Source organism: Emydura macquarii, unplaced genomic scaffold, assembly GCF_026122565.2.
Source record: "Emydura macquarii macquarii isolate MOO-44397 ecotype Brisbane River unplaced genomic scaffold, CSIRO-AGI_Emac_v2 contig_3062, whole genome shotgun sequence".
Classification (NCBI taxonomy): domain Eukaryota; kingdom Metazoa; phylum Chordata; order Testudines; family Chelidae; genus Emydura; species Emydura macquarii.
In genome coordinates this window covers 4,260,408-4,273,426 of record NW_027133199.1, presented here as the reverse complement: position 1 = coordinate 4,273,426, position 13,019 = coordinate 4,260,408, and the positions used below count along the sequence as shown (strand labels likewise).

The 13,019-nt window shown below is 38.9% G+C and overlaps 1 protein-coding gene across 4 annotated transcripts in view; it reads left to right on the top strand.

Moving 5' to 3' along the window:
• CPEB2 (cytoplasmic polyadenylation element binding protein 2) overlaps positions 1 to 13,019 on the top strand; it is a 96,253-nt gene that overhangs the window by 63,932 nt on the left and 19,302 nt on the right. For all 4 annotated transcript variants that reach the window (XM_067530290.1, XM_067530288.1, XM_067530289.1 and 1 more), the window contains 3 exons: positions 9,896 to 10,014; positions 10,315 to 10,429; positions 12,213 to 12,394. In XM_067530290.1, the coding sequence (XP_067386391.1) occupies positions 9,896 to 10,014; positions 10,315 to 10,429; positions 12,213 to 12,394 (416 nt within the window). The remainder of the gene's footprint in view (positions 1 to 9,895; positions 10,015 to 10,314; positions 10,430 to 12,212; positions 12,395 to 13,019) is intronic.

Genomic DNA, 13,019 nt, shown 5'->3' with positions numbered 1-13,019 from the left:
GTATGAAAGATTCATACCATTGAGCACAGTAGCCTTACTGTGGTCAGTAAGCCTTTGGGCAAAGGCCAAGGGCTGCATGCTCCCAGTCCAACAGGCTGCCCTAAACCTCTGGTGGTACTTCTCCGCTGAGAGTCCTACCCGATCAAGGATGGCTGCCCTTACCGCCTCATAGTCTCTTGCCTGAGCTTTGCTCAGGGTCATGTAAGCCACCTGGGTTTCACCAGTGAGGTAGGGGGGCAGCCGTAGGGCCACGTTGCTTTCTCCCAACCAGCACCCATGGCCACCTGCTCAAAAGTTCCAAACAAGACCTCCGGGTCATCAGTTGGGCCCATCTTGCACAGTCCCAAACCTGGGGGCCGACTACCCTTCCTTACTGCAGGACTTCCCACTCACTGTAGGAACTGTTGTTGCATACTGGCCTGCTTTCTGATGAATTCCTTCTTTTGCTTGGCTTGCCACACTAGTAAGGCCTGCCTCTCCGCCTGGTAGGTCTGCTGGAAACCCTGTATTGCCTTCTGCATCTCCGCTTGCTGCTTTAACAGCCATTGTAGGGTGTCTTCCATTCCTGGGCCGCCAACCTGCATCGCTGGCTTCAGATCCCGGACAAGCCCCCACATGGAGCAGTTTGCACCTGGCCCCCTTGTTGTTCAGGCCCTTGGTCCCCACAAATCACATCCAGACCATCACATCGTGCTCCACCAGTGCACTTTATTTACAATGGGTTACCCACCACCTTCTATATACACAATTCCAAGCAGTCTCAGGGGCCTTACAGACTCAGCCCTTAGTCAGCAGGGTGCTCAGCCCTCCTGCTCTGTCTACTTGCCCCTCTCTTCCTTGGAGCTTTTATAGGCCTTCCTGATTCTACAGCTGTTCCTCATTCCCTCCTTCTCTGCCAGCTTGCTCAGCTGGCTCCCAATTATCCTTAATTAGGGCTCAGTAGCAGGGGCTAGTCCAGCCTGGCCAGTAGCACCCTGCTACACTCTGGTATAGATGCTTCTACATCAACAGAAGAAAGCTTTTGTCAAGCTAGCTACTATTGTTCAGGGAGGTGGATTAACTACAGCAATGGAAAAATTGCTTCTATCACTGTAGGAAGTGCTACGCTACAGTGTTACAGCAGCATAGCTGTAGTGCCCATAGTGTAGGCATGATCTTAGTGTGTTTTCATACTGTTTCTCAGCTTGAAATTTTCATGTGGGTATATGTTTAAGATTAATGCCTGTGTATGCATTTTGTATTATATTGGCAAACTAGAGTCAAACCTTTCAAAATTAAGAAAAAGAAAATCAGACAATACACAATCAAAAGACTTCTTCAGTGCAAATCAGGGCATTGTAACTCTGCAAGACAGGGAAAAAAAACTTTAACTCTCACTTCTAAATCTCTTCAGATTTGAGAACATAGATGACATAAATTTTATGCATATTTATAGGCAAATAACAGGTATTTTCAAAGTGCATGCTTTTACTATTTGTATGTGGTTCCATAGAATAATCTAAATACCAGTTTTATACTCATTGTAAATTGTCTTCTTTCAGTTTTAAGTTACAAGCATCCTACTCAAGGAACATCTCTTTTTTGTTTTAGGGCTAATATGATATTTGTATTAATTATCTCTACTAAGTATTGAAATTTGGGTGATAGTCAATAGCATGGCTAAGATGAGGGATGTAATTATATGTATTTAAGTGTTGATTTATCGTACGATACATAGAGCCTAAATTTTGCGGCATGACTTTATGAGTTCAACAGCACCCACACAATGAATTCTCCAGCTAACTCGACGTTTTGCATTAGTTTGAAATGGGGCCAAGGGAATCCAGAAAATAATTTTTTGTATGTGTGCACATGCATGCAATATAAAAATCTGTTCCGACTAGGAAAATAATGCAAAGATTCCAGTTGCACAGAATGCAGTTGCCTGTTTCCTCTATAGGAGAGGCAGCAGTGAGCACATCACTCTTGTACTTTGATCCCTACTCTGGCTCCCAGCTCACCTCTGCTGTCAGAAAGAAAATAAGGAAGGAGCTAAACCCAAGAAGAACCTCCTTGACCAAGGAAGTGAGAAGAGCAGAAACCTCCTTAAGTCCATTAGGAATCTAAATCTTACTTGGGAAGCACTCAAATACTGTGTGGATGGATATCATCTTTTTTTTAAAAAAGACTAAGATAAACAGATCTTGGTCTTGATTTTTATCTATGTCCAGATATACAAAGGCGCTATCGTATCAGGTACCAGCTACATTGAAAATTGCATCTCCATTCACACCCCACCAAGATAGCTGTGGCTGTTTGGGACAGGTCAGCTCATAAAGCCCAGGGGAAACCATGTAAGCACTGGAGATGTAAAACATTCTTGACTGAAGACTATTAACTCTAGAATGAATCTCCAGAGGAGATTGAGCAACCACAGAGTCTAAACACCTTTATGTCATATTGCAAGACTTTCCTCTTTAATTAAGCTTTTTCACCATAAATGGAATATTTACAACTACCACACAAAAATCACTATCCCAATCAAGGCTTTCTATAATCAGAGAAGGTAGAAGAGGAGAAAATAGCATAAAGTCCATTAGGACCTCAATATATTTACCTAATTAACTTGGGAAGCACTTGAATACTATCATACTAGATACTCAGACTCTAGATAGATAAGTAAAGGTTAGTGATTCTTATTAATTTGATATTTAATAACGCTTGTCTGAATGTTTTTCTACCCATTAAAGTTTCTGTGTAACTTTTAGTTTACTGCAGTACTCAGTATTGTGTTGCCACAGAATTCAGGGAACCTTGGATTCTGGAAGCTATTTGCAACATGGCATCATGATGGAGGGGTGGATGGGCAAATCACATTAGTCCAGGATTAGGATTGCAGCCAGTATTGGAGTAGTGTGCCTGGGGCAGAGGGTGCTGGTGCAGGTGGTCGGTGCCCTCCTCGGGAGAGTGAGAAGGAGTAGGCATTGTGCACCATTGAATTGGGACGCTACATGTGCCTCTGGCCAGATCAATACTTTAAATTTAAAGTTTGGTTATAAACAAGCAGAAATTGCTTAAGTAAAAACCTTGTATCAAGAATTGAATGTAATTTACTAAAAATCTATGGTATTGTCTATAAGTCATTGCTAGCTAAATGATGAATGTTGCTGTTAAAGGCTTTGTCTGACCGAAGCTTTATAAACATAGTTCTTCAAAGTGAAATATTATCTATGGATACACCCTTCAGAGTTTAGTGGAATCCCCTGGGAGCAACTACAGTTTGATTAGCTTTACTTGGAGACAAAATTGTATTCCTACTATACACCACAAGTCATTTGCTTTCTATCTGTGTCAACTGTAAGTTTCAAATGACCTTTGATAGGATTAATTTAATTATATATTATTGTTTATTCACTCTTGTTAGAGAGTGGTGATGGTACTAATATCCAAAAATGTCTTGAAGCTGTTTAAACCTGGACTGATTAATTTAGTAGTCTCTGTGTTGGTGAAATCCAGTTTATCAGAATTGGAGTCCTATTTAATTTTCCAGCTATCTTTCCTTCCAAGTTCTCTGCTTAGAGAGAGCCTTATCGGAGGCCAAATTCTCTATCAAAGATTTATGTGCTTGAAGAAAGTACACAAAAGCCTTCATCCATCACCTCAGATGATTAGGCCCAAACCTAATCATGTCTTGGATTAGCTAGGTTTCTTTGAAGTAGAGAGCTCTCTTATTAAAATAATGGTTCAAAGCCCATAAGTGATCTATTAACTGCTGTACAGTGGGACTTTGCCTTCCTAGAATCCTATCATTATTCACCAAGATCTCCTATTGTGTTTTAGTTGTCAAATATCCTTATTTATGGAACAATACCCATGTTCAAGTCACACAGGCTGACATGAAGACTCTGGTTTCATTCTAATCCAAATGAAGCTCAAAAATACCTTGCACTGAGGATATGCCAATCCATATGAGACATCTCAACATAGACAGGGTTGTGTGTCACTATGAATTTTATCTTGTTTATGATTTGATGCCAGAGAAAAAAAATCAAGTGTTTTGTATCTCATAAACCGTCTCTAATCTATTATCATCATTCATCTCAGTGGTATATGGCAACCTAAGAATCCTAGCTGCTCAAAAGGAATCCATTAAACACAGGCATATAAATTGTTCTTTGTTTCTGGTTGGAGGGAACAAAGCCCCAAATCCATCCAGGTTTTTGTTTCATTTGTAACTAACTCGTTTGGTAAACTTGTTTCAAATATATTATTCTATCAGCCTGAATTTCTTGAACACAAACAAGAATGTTATTTTGTGGGGGGTGTGGGAGGGGGGGGTAGGTCAAAAGCTGTAGATGCATTAGTAGCCAACCTCAGATCAGGCAGAAAAGGTTAGATTTGTATGGAAAGAACTATAGGGTCTATTTAAAGAAACCAACACTTCAAATCTTCTTTAACTCCCAAGTTTCCAGTTATTCCCAGTTTATATTTTTGATAGGCTAAATTCATCTCTGGTTTATGTTGCTTTCTGCTCACATAAACCAGGGTCTTGGTGACAAGAAATGTGCCAAGACAGGAAATGTTCTTCTGCTTTGAGAGAGAAGGTTAGATCATAGGAAACCACCACAGACCCAAAATGAAGCTGTTCTGTTTGCCAGGGGTGCACTGATTCAGCACATCTCTGCCTCAACCTTCATGGGTGGGAATCTAATGAATTCTGATGAAAAATTAAAACTGCCTTCTCTGAACAAAACCCTGAGAGAGGACAGCAGAGGAAGCCTTCCCCCTCCCCCTTTGGTAAACTCCCATTCCTCTCAAAAGTCCAAAAGAAATACTTATCTCAGGAAATTGCAGTTTCTCTCTCCATGTGTCCATCTTTTGTCCTTAGCTGTATGTCTAACACAAGTGCTTTATACAGTAGTTAAAGTTGTATGAAGATTTTAAATAATCTTGTGCAGTTTTCATAGATAATGTTATCTAGGACCCATACCATTGATCTGTTCTGCTTCCCCCCACCATCTTTTCAAAAATAGTTTGCTTCTCCTTTCCTTAAGTCTCTTGAAGATTTGTTCTTATTTAGGCCTGGTCTACATTCACGGTGAAATTCGGCAGCAATCAATGGGAGATATGCAAGCTAGAGATACGCAAGCTATGTAGAGTAGCTTGCTTATCTCCCGTCGACTTCCTAAATTCTAATTAGCGCGGCGTCCTCACTATGCTGCACCGATGGGAAATGCCCTCCTGTGGACGCAACGTTAATTTTTTTGTGGGGTGGATTTATTAAGTCAGCTTCTGGATTGATTGAGTGGGTCTCCAGTTCCGCTCAATTGATCCTGAAGAATCGATCCTGTGGCGCCGAAATGTGCTGCCATGTAAAGACATACCTTTAGAATATTGTGTTAGTAGTGTCTAAATTTTCTTCAGTCTGACCTGGCATCTCTCTAGCTTTAAGTTTCTAGCAATGTGATTCTAAAGCTAATTTTGATACGTAAGAAGAAGAGATTTACTTGCTACCTAAGTAGTTTTTTAAAAGTATTATCAAACTCACCCACACTTCTTCCCTTTGGAGAATGTCACTCTAAAAAGTACAATTTCACTGTGAAGCAGTGAGATTCCCTTTAACATTAATGGGTATTGCATGACATGAAATCCCTTGCCTCACGTAAAACATGCATTCCCCAGATTCTGATAAGGTTCTACATTGAAAAGAAACTGTTACATGAACAAATGGAGTATTTATATCTATTGAAATGTGTAAAGCATACAAGTTTTGCCTCATAGAAAATCCTGAGTTATGAATTATTACTACTAATGAGCATGTGATCTAGAAGTTTTAATCTGCCTAACAGTATACCCTCTACTCCACCCACAAGCACACACTTTACCAAAACTACAACTATTGACCAAATATTAAACACTGAATTCTGTTCCCCTGGCTCCCACCAAGACGCCTACCATTTTTGTTGCACTTCCGCAAACAACTCATAAACAAATTGCCCTCTAACAACACATCCAACTACTACACTAAATATCCACAACTAATAGTGTTCGGGGGGGGGAATAATTCAGTAAAGGAATGTGTGCAGAAGAGTAAAAGGAGGTCAGAGTTAGAGTTGTGTTGTGTAATCTGTGCCAAATGGTAGTTGTGATAATAGCAAGGTGTGTATGCTTGTAGATAGAGGAGTAGAGAATATGTACTGTTTTTTAGCTTAACTTTTCATTTCTTTGCTTTTGTGAGTTTGTGTCCGGTGTGGTGCATGTATGTACAGGTAGTAACCCTCACTGCAATTCAACTAAGTTTTTTGTGTGTTAATTTCCTAGCTTCTTTTAATGCTTAATTGTGGGTGTGACCTGAGAAGAGTTCTTGCCAAGTTCTTAGAATGTGTTGGGGACATCTTTTTTTCAGAAATTGTAAGACGTAACCAGAGAGACAGCCATTTTAGAGTTGATTTTGATTAACAGGGAGGAATTGGTTGTGAATCTAAAGATGGAAGGTAATTTGGGTGAAAGTGATTATGAAATGACCAATATAATGATTCTAAGGAAAGAAAGGAGAATAAGTCAATGGACTTCAAAAAAGCATACATTAACAAACTCAGAGAAAACGGATAGGTAGTGTCCCATGGGAAGAATATCCAAGGGAAAAAGGAGTTCAGGAGCGAGAGCAGTTTCTCAAAGCAACGGTATTTAAGGCACAATACAATGCGAAGGACAAATAGGAAGACTAGCAAGAGGCCAATATGGCTGCATTGGGGAGCTCATTAACACCCTGAAATTCAAAAAAGAAATCCAACAGAAAGTGAGAATATGGACAAATTTCTAAGGGTAAGTACAAAAGAATAGTGAAAGATAGAGCTAATCAAGATTCCATTAGGAGTCTTTTGGTTTGTTAAGGGCTCACTAGAGCTGAAATCATCTGCTGAGGACAGTGCTTCTGCCCCGCTTCAGCACTGCAGTTCACTCACTGAAAGCTGGGTGGAATCTCAAGAGACCAACCCACAGAGGTCATAGTGGAGATGCAGGTGATAGCAGAAGGTGTGCAGCAGAGCGACTGGCAGATCAGCTAGTGATGCAGCTGGAAGGGCAGCTAGTGGGTGACTGGAGGAGCGGTCTGCCACCCGCCTGCCGTCACCCCACCAGCCACCCTGCTGGCCACTCATTGCACCTCAGGCCGCTCCGCCAGTCACCATTAGCTGCCCTGCTAGCTGCTCTGCTAGCCGATCTGCTAGCTGCTCTGCTGCACACCATCACTTTCTGCTACCACTTGCTTCTCCACTATGACCTCTGCGGCACAATAAGCAGCCAGCAGGGCAGCTGGTAGTTATGGGCGGGCGGCAAGCTGCTCTGCGAGTCGCCCGCTAGCTGTCCTGCCAGACCAAGAGACCAATCGAAGTGCTACATTTATGAAAGAAGAATCAAAAAGCAGAATTACAAAATAGGGAATAACTGGCTAGAGAGTAGTACCGCAGAAAAGTATCTGGGGGTTATAGTGTATCACAAACTGAATATGAGCCAACAATCTGATGCAGTTTGCAAAAAAAGCTAATGTCATTTGGGGTGTATTAATAGGAGTGTCATATGTAAGATACAGGAGATAATTGTCCTGTTCTACTCGGTGCAGATGAGACCTCAGTTGGAATACTGTGTCCAGTTTTGGGTGCCACACTGTAAGAAAGATGTAGACAAAATTGGATCGAGTGCAGGGAAGAGCTATAAAAATGATAAAAGGCTTAGAACAGTGGTTCTCAACCAGGGATATGCATACCCCTAGGGGTACGCAGAGGTCTTCTGGGGGTACATCAATTCATCTAGATATTTGCCTAGTTTTACAACAGGCTACATAAGAAGCACTAGCAAAGTCAGTACAAACTAAAATTTCATACGATTTGTTTATACTGCTCCATATACTATACACTGAAATGTAAGTACAATATTTATATTGCAATCAATTTATTTTATAATTATATGGTAAAAAAGAGAAAGTAAGTAATTTTTCAGTAACAGTGTGCTGCAGTGTGCTGACACTTGTATTTTTATGTGTGATTTTTAAGCAAATATTTTTAAGTGAGGTGAAAGTTGGGGTATACAAGACAAATCAGACTCCTGAAAGGGATACAGTAGTCTGGAAAGGTTGAGAACCACTAGCTTAGAATACCTGAACTATGAAGAAAGGTTAAAAAAAAAAAAAAACTGGGTATGTTTAGTCTTGAAAAAAGAAGACAGAGGGGGGACCTTAAAACAGTCTTCAAATATGTTAAGGGCTGTTATAAAGAGGAAGGTGATCAATTATTCTCCATATCCACTGAAGGTAAGAAAAATATAATTGGCTTAATCTGCAACAAGGGAGATTTAAGTTAGATATTCAGAAAAACTTTCTAACTATAAGATAGTTACGTTCTATAATAGGCTTCCAAGGGAAGTTGTGGAATCCCCGTTGCTGAAGGTTTTTAAGAACAGGATAAATAAACATCTGACAAGGATAGTCTAGATATACTTGGTCCTGTCTCAGTGCAGGAGGATGGGGGAAGGAGTAGATGACCATTTGAGGTCCATTATAGACCTATGTTTCTACTACATTTCCATGATTCTATAAGAGGGTAGTGCAGACATGTGGTAGGTAGAAGTGCAGTTGCTGACAGAATATTTTATCTGTTAGCAGGTGGGCTTGAACTCTCCTTCTCTGTTGTAGGATAAAATCTGACAGAAAAGTAGCACCTGCAGAGAAGATTTTACATGCACCTCGGTCCCCTCACTCAGCCTTGTGCATCCAGTTTTCCTCCCAAATAATCAGACCTTTTTGTGTGTCTGCCGTTCAAGCATCTAGCAGGATTATGTGCCCCTGCTGCCCCAGCAGGCAAGCAAGGAAGTTTTCGTGAGCCTGGCCTCAATCATACAATCCAGTTTGTGCGTGCTCAGTCCAACAATCAACAGTTTGTGTGCACAGTGCATAAACTCTCAGTTATAATATGGTTAACAGCAATTATCTTAAATCCTTCCATTTTTATAAAAAGGAAAATTGTTCTAATTGCACCTGAACTGCACAGGATCCATTTGTCTAAGTTTTGTGTAAGTGTAAAAAAAAAAAATATTAAAGAAATGTCGCTGAACATGAACAATAGGACTGAGAAGGAAATATTTCAGCCAGAGCCCATTTTCAAAGACAGATTGTTAAAAATTTACAGAGAGAAACTAAACTAAAACTGCATAGAAAATATAGGGCATAAAAACGAACACTGTGAAATTTCACAGTGATTTGTTAACCTACTTTAGAGAAAAACAGGAATTTTTTGTGTTTCTAAAAATATTTTAGAACGCATCCTAACTGTGGAGTTGCTATTGGGTTCTTCCACAATAAAAAAAAGTTATACTTATTATTAAACCAGAACCATTAACATGTTTTTCTAGTGTTTTTGCCTATAGCATTAATTATGTATTTGAATTCCTATTTATATAGTGTTTGGGAGGCTTGCTAGGTCACTTATGCAACAAAGTACTTTGCTCTAATCTCTAGAATTGAGATTAGCCCTTTTGTGCCAAATCAGATTTTCATCATATAATGCGTACTGCTAGCAGTGAAATGTGTTTTTGGGTTTTAAGTAAAACATTATCTTAAACTTCCTATTGTGTGATGTAGCAGATGTATGGTTTGGTGTGATGGATAGTCTCTTTTAGAAGAACATTAAGGACTGAAGCTATTGATGTAGAATTTCGTTTCAAAGAGATTTAAGGTCAGTGTTAAAGAAATTGGCCATCTACATAGATGAAGATTCTGTCTGACTTATAAACAGACAATTACTTTGACATTGAATTCTTGCTTTGCAAATAAATATATTCTTATGGAGAAAAAACTTTTTGTGAAGAATATAGGAGAAAAATTGCACACTTTCAGCTTATTTTGTTGTTGTTGTTGCTTCAGGATACGCGTTCCTCCTTTTCCAAGAAGAGAGCTCTGTTCAGGCACTGATTGATGCCTGCATTGAAGAAGATGGAAAGCTCTATCTATGTGTTTCCAGTCCTACTATCAAGGACAAGCCAGTAAGTAAACAGTAGATGGCCTCCAGGCTATAGCTGCCATCTGTCTAAAGCTGCTCCTGAGATGATGATGGTGAAAATAATCAAAAGCAAACTACCGTTGGCGGAGTTCAACATCTGGGACAGTTGAATGATTTAAAAAACTGCAGTGTCTTGAATTAATAGGATTAAAACAGAGCAACTAGACATGTTCAGTTAATGAGGCTGTGACTAGCTGACAGTTCATATAGACTGATGAACATGCTGGGACTGTAATGTGGTGAGACTTAAAGTAGCATGCAATTTTCTTCTTTTATTAAATAGGTTCAGATTCGTCCCTGGAACCTAAGTGATAGTGACTTTGTGATGGATGGTTCACAGCCGCTTGATCCTCGAAAAACAATTTTTGTTGGAGGTGTCCCTAGGCCATTAAGAGCTGGTAAGTATAAAATTGGTATTGTAATGTGGCCATTTTTAAAGGTTATACTATTGTCAGTAATAGAATCATATATATTGTGTAAGATTTATGCACAAGAATATCTTGATGACAGACTATCTGTATTACCATCAAATATCTCCCTATATTTATACTGTCTCTCCGTAAGTTCTTTACATAGGCTGTGGCCATAAGGTACTGCTCATCATTTATATCTATTTAAAATAAATATCAGAACTCATCAAGAATTTCATGGTTGTAGCCAGGTTAAAGCCATAAGAAATTCACTCATATTACTTGGCAAAGTTTTCATGTAAAATTTGTCACTCAAAGGTTGGTTTGTTTTGTTTAAAAAAAAAAAAAAAAAGTTTATGGGTAGCCTACCCCCATTGCTGCATCTGAACTTGCTGAAAATTTTGCTGCTGCTGTTCTAGTCTTAATAATAGTCTATTAGAGCATCCCATGGCATCTTTCCAGTCAACAGTTTGTATGCAATGGAGTCATAATGCAGTGTGCTAGACTGCAAAAGATAATTTTTTTTTAATGTGAAAAATTCCGTACCAGAACTTGTAATGTAGCATAACTCCATCACAGAAAGAACAGTAGTCAGAAGAAAGACACAAAGCATCCCCTAGTTTATCAGGGAATTAAGAGCCAAAAAATGACAATGTAAGATCTGGGCATAAAATATCTTCAGTTTTTAATTCTTGGGCCTAGAATGTCCTGGCGTCATGCAATTTTTCACTTCCAAAAAATTAATGTTTAGCCATAACATAAACATTACACTTTTTGTCACTACAGCAAAAACATAGTATGGCCTTTTTCTTCTTCCAAACAGTGCTGTGATTCTTTTTTATCACTTCAGTCAAAATGCTTCCAGTTATTTTGTCAAAATTCATTGTTTGAGTAAACTAAACAAACACTCTAATGCTTGTCATAGTAATAGTATTTGCTGAAAATGAGCTTCTGTGGCATTAATGTGATGAGTATCTTGTCTTCACTGAAGTAGTAAGACTTTTAACTCACTTTTTACTGAATTTGCAAACAGACGCCTTTATTTAAAATAAACACTAATATTTAACAGCATCATCAGCTGACAGATTCATAACCTATTTCAAAGTACACTGTGTCCTAAATGTAAAATTTCATTATATACAGGATATATCAGCTGCAATAACTGAACTGGATATTTAAATGCTGTAAATCCTCTGCTAAAATATCTGTTTTGTAAATTTTGAAATTTGCTCTTATGAATTTCTGTTCCCACATACAAAGTCCAGTTATGCAGGCTTTATATGGGGGTTTGAGAGATAGAAACCCTTACTTCAAATGGAGGCAGAGCATGAAGCATTTATGCAGCCAAACTATAGGGGCCTGCTACAACATATACACAAGGAATTTGTGGGAATTCTACCCCTGTTCAAGGTCCATTAATTCATCAGCCAAAAAAAATCCTCTTTTGGGTCCCATGGAGAAAACCCCTTTAGAGTCCAGTTCCAGGACACACAAGTGGCTGCAGTGACTTATTGTTCTACTGAGTTTTGATCTGATAAATCCACTTGAGAGGGATGTGGCTATTGCAGTGAAAATCGATATTGTAAATATTCTTGTGAAATATTCCATATATACTTCCTAGATTAATGGTTTGTATTTTACCATACATATGACATGACATATAATAAATTACTAATTTTTCTTTTCTATTAATTTTCAAATAAAAATACACTTGACAGCATTTACATTGCTTATTTTTAAAATATTGTTGTATTCTTTTGTTCCTCCATAGTGGAATTGGCTATGATAATGGACCGTCTCTATGGTGGAGTTTGTTATGCAGGAATTGATACTGACCCTGAGCTGAAATACCCCAAAGGTGCTGGGCGTGTTGCATTTTCCAATCAGCAGAGCTATATTGCTGCCATTAGTGCTCGGTTTGTTCAACTTCAGCATGGCGATATTGATAAACGAGTAAGTTGTACAGAATTAGTTGTTTAAAACATTTATTACAAGTCTTTTCAAATGAGTGGCTAGCTATAAATCACGCCTCACAGTATTCTCTGAAGTTGCATTTGGTTTGGCTTTGATACTAATTTCTTAATTATAATAGTCATATAATTGCTGAAGTTCTAGGAGTTAAAACCTGAATGTGCAATATACATTCAGCAAAGCAACAGTTTGTTCCTGTGACTTATTCTATACCATAAATTCTTCCTCTTTTAGAAACAGCTCCTTTCTTGCTATCAATCAATGGCATAGGGCTTGAAAAATACACTTAGTTTTTCTCCCTTTTATCCTAGGTAAACCAGTACAGTGATGGAATCTTCTACCATTCTGATACTTACACACTGAGCCTCCTTGGGTTTGATTTTCAGAGCAGCTTAGTATCTGCAGCTTTCAGTGGTTGTAGGTGCTCAAAACTTGTGAAAATCTGTCCCAGTGGGCCTCAAGCTGGACACCCAAAATTAAAAATGTCTAGCTCTTAACATTGCAGAGAGAGCTTTTTAAATGTGAATCAATTCAGTGCTGTCTTTCTGAGTTTGCAGATGGACAGTTCCAGTGTATCTACTGCTGCTCATACCTTTCCAAAGCAAAA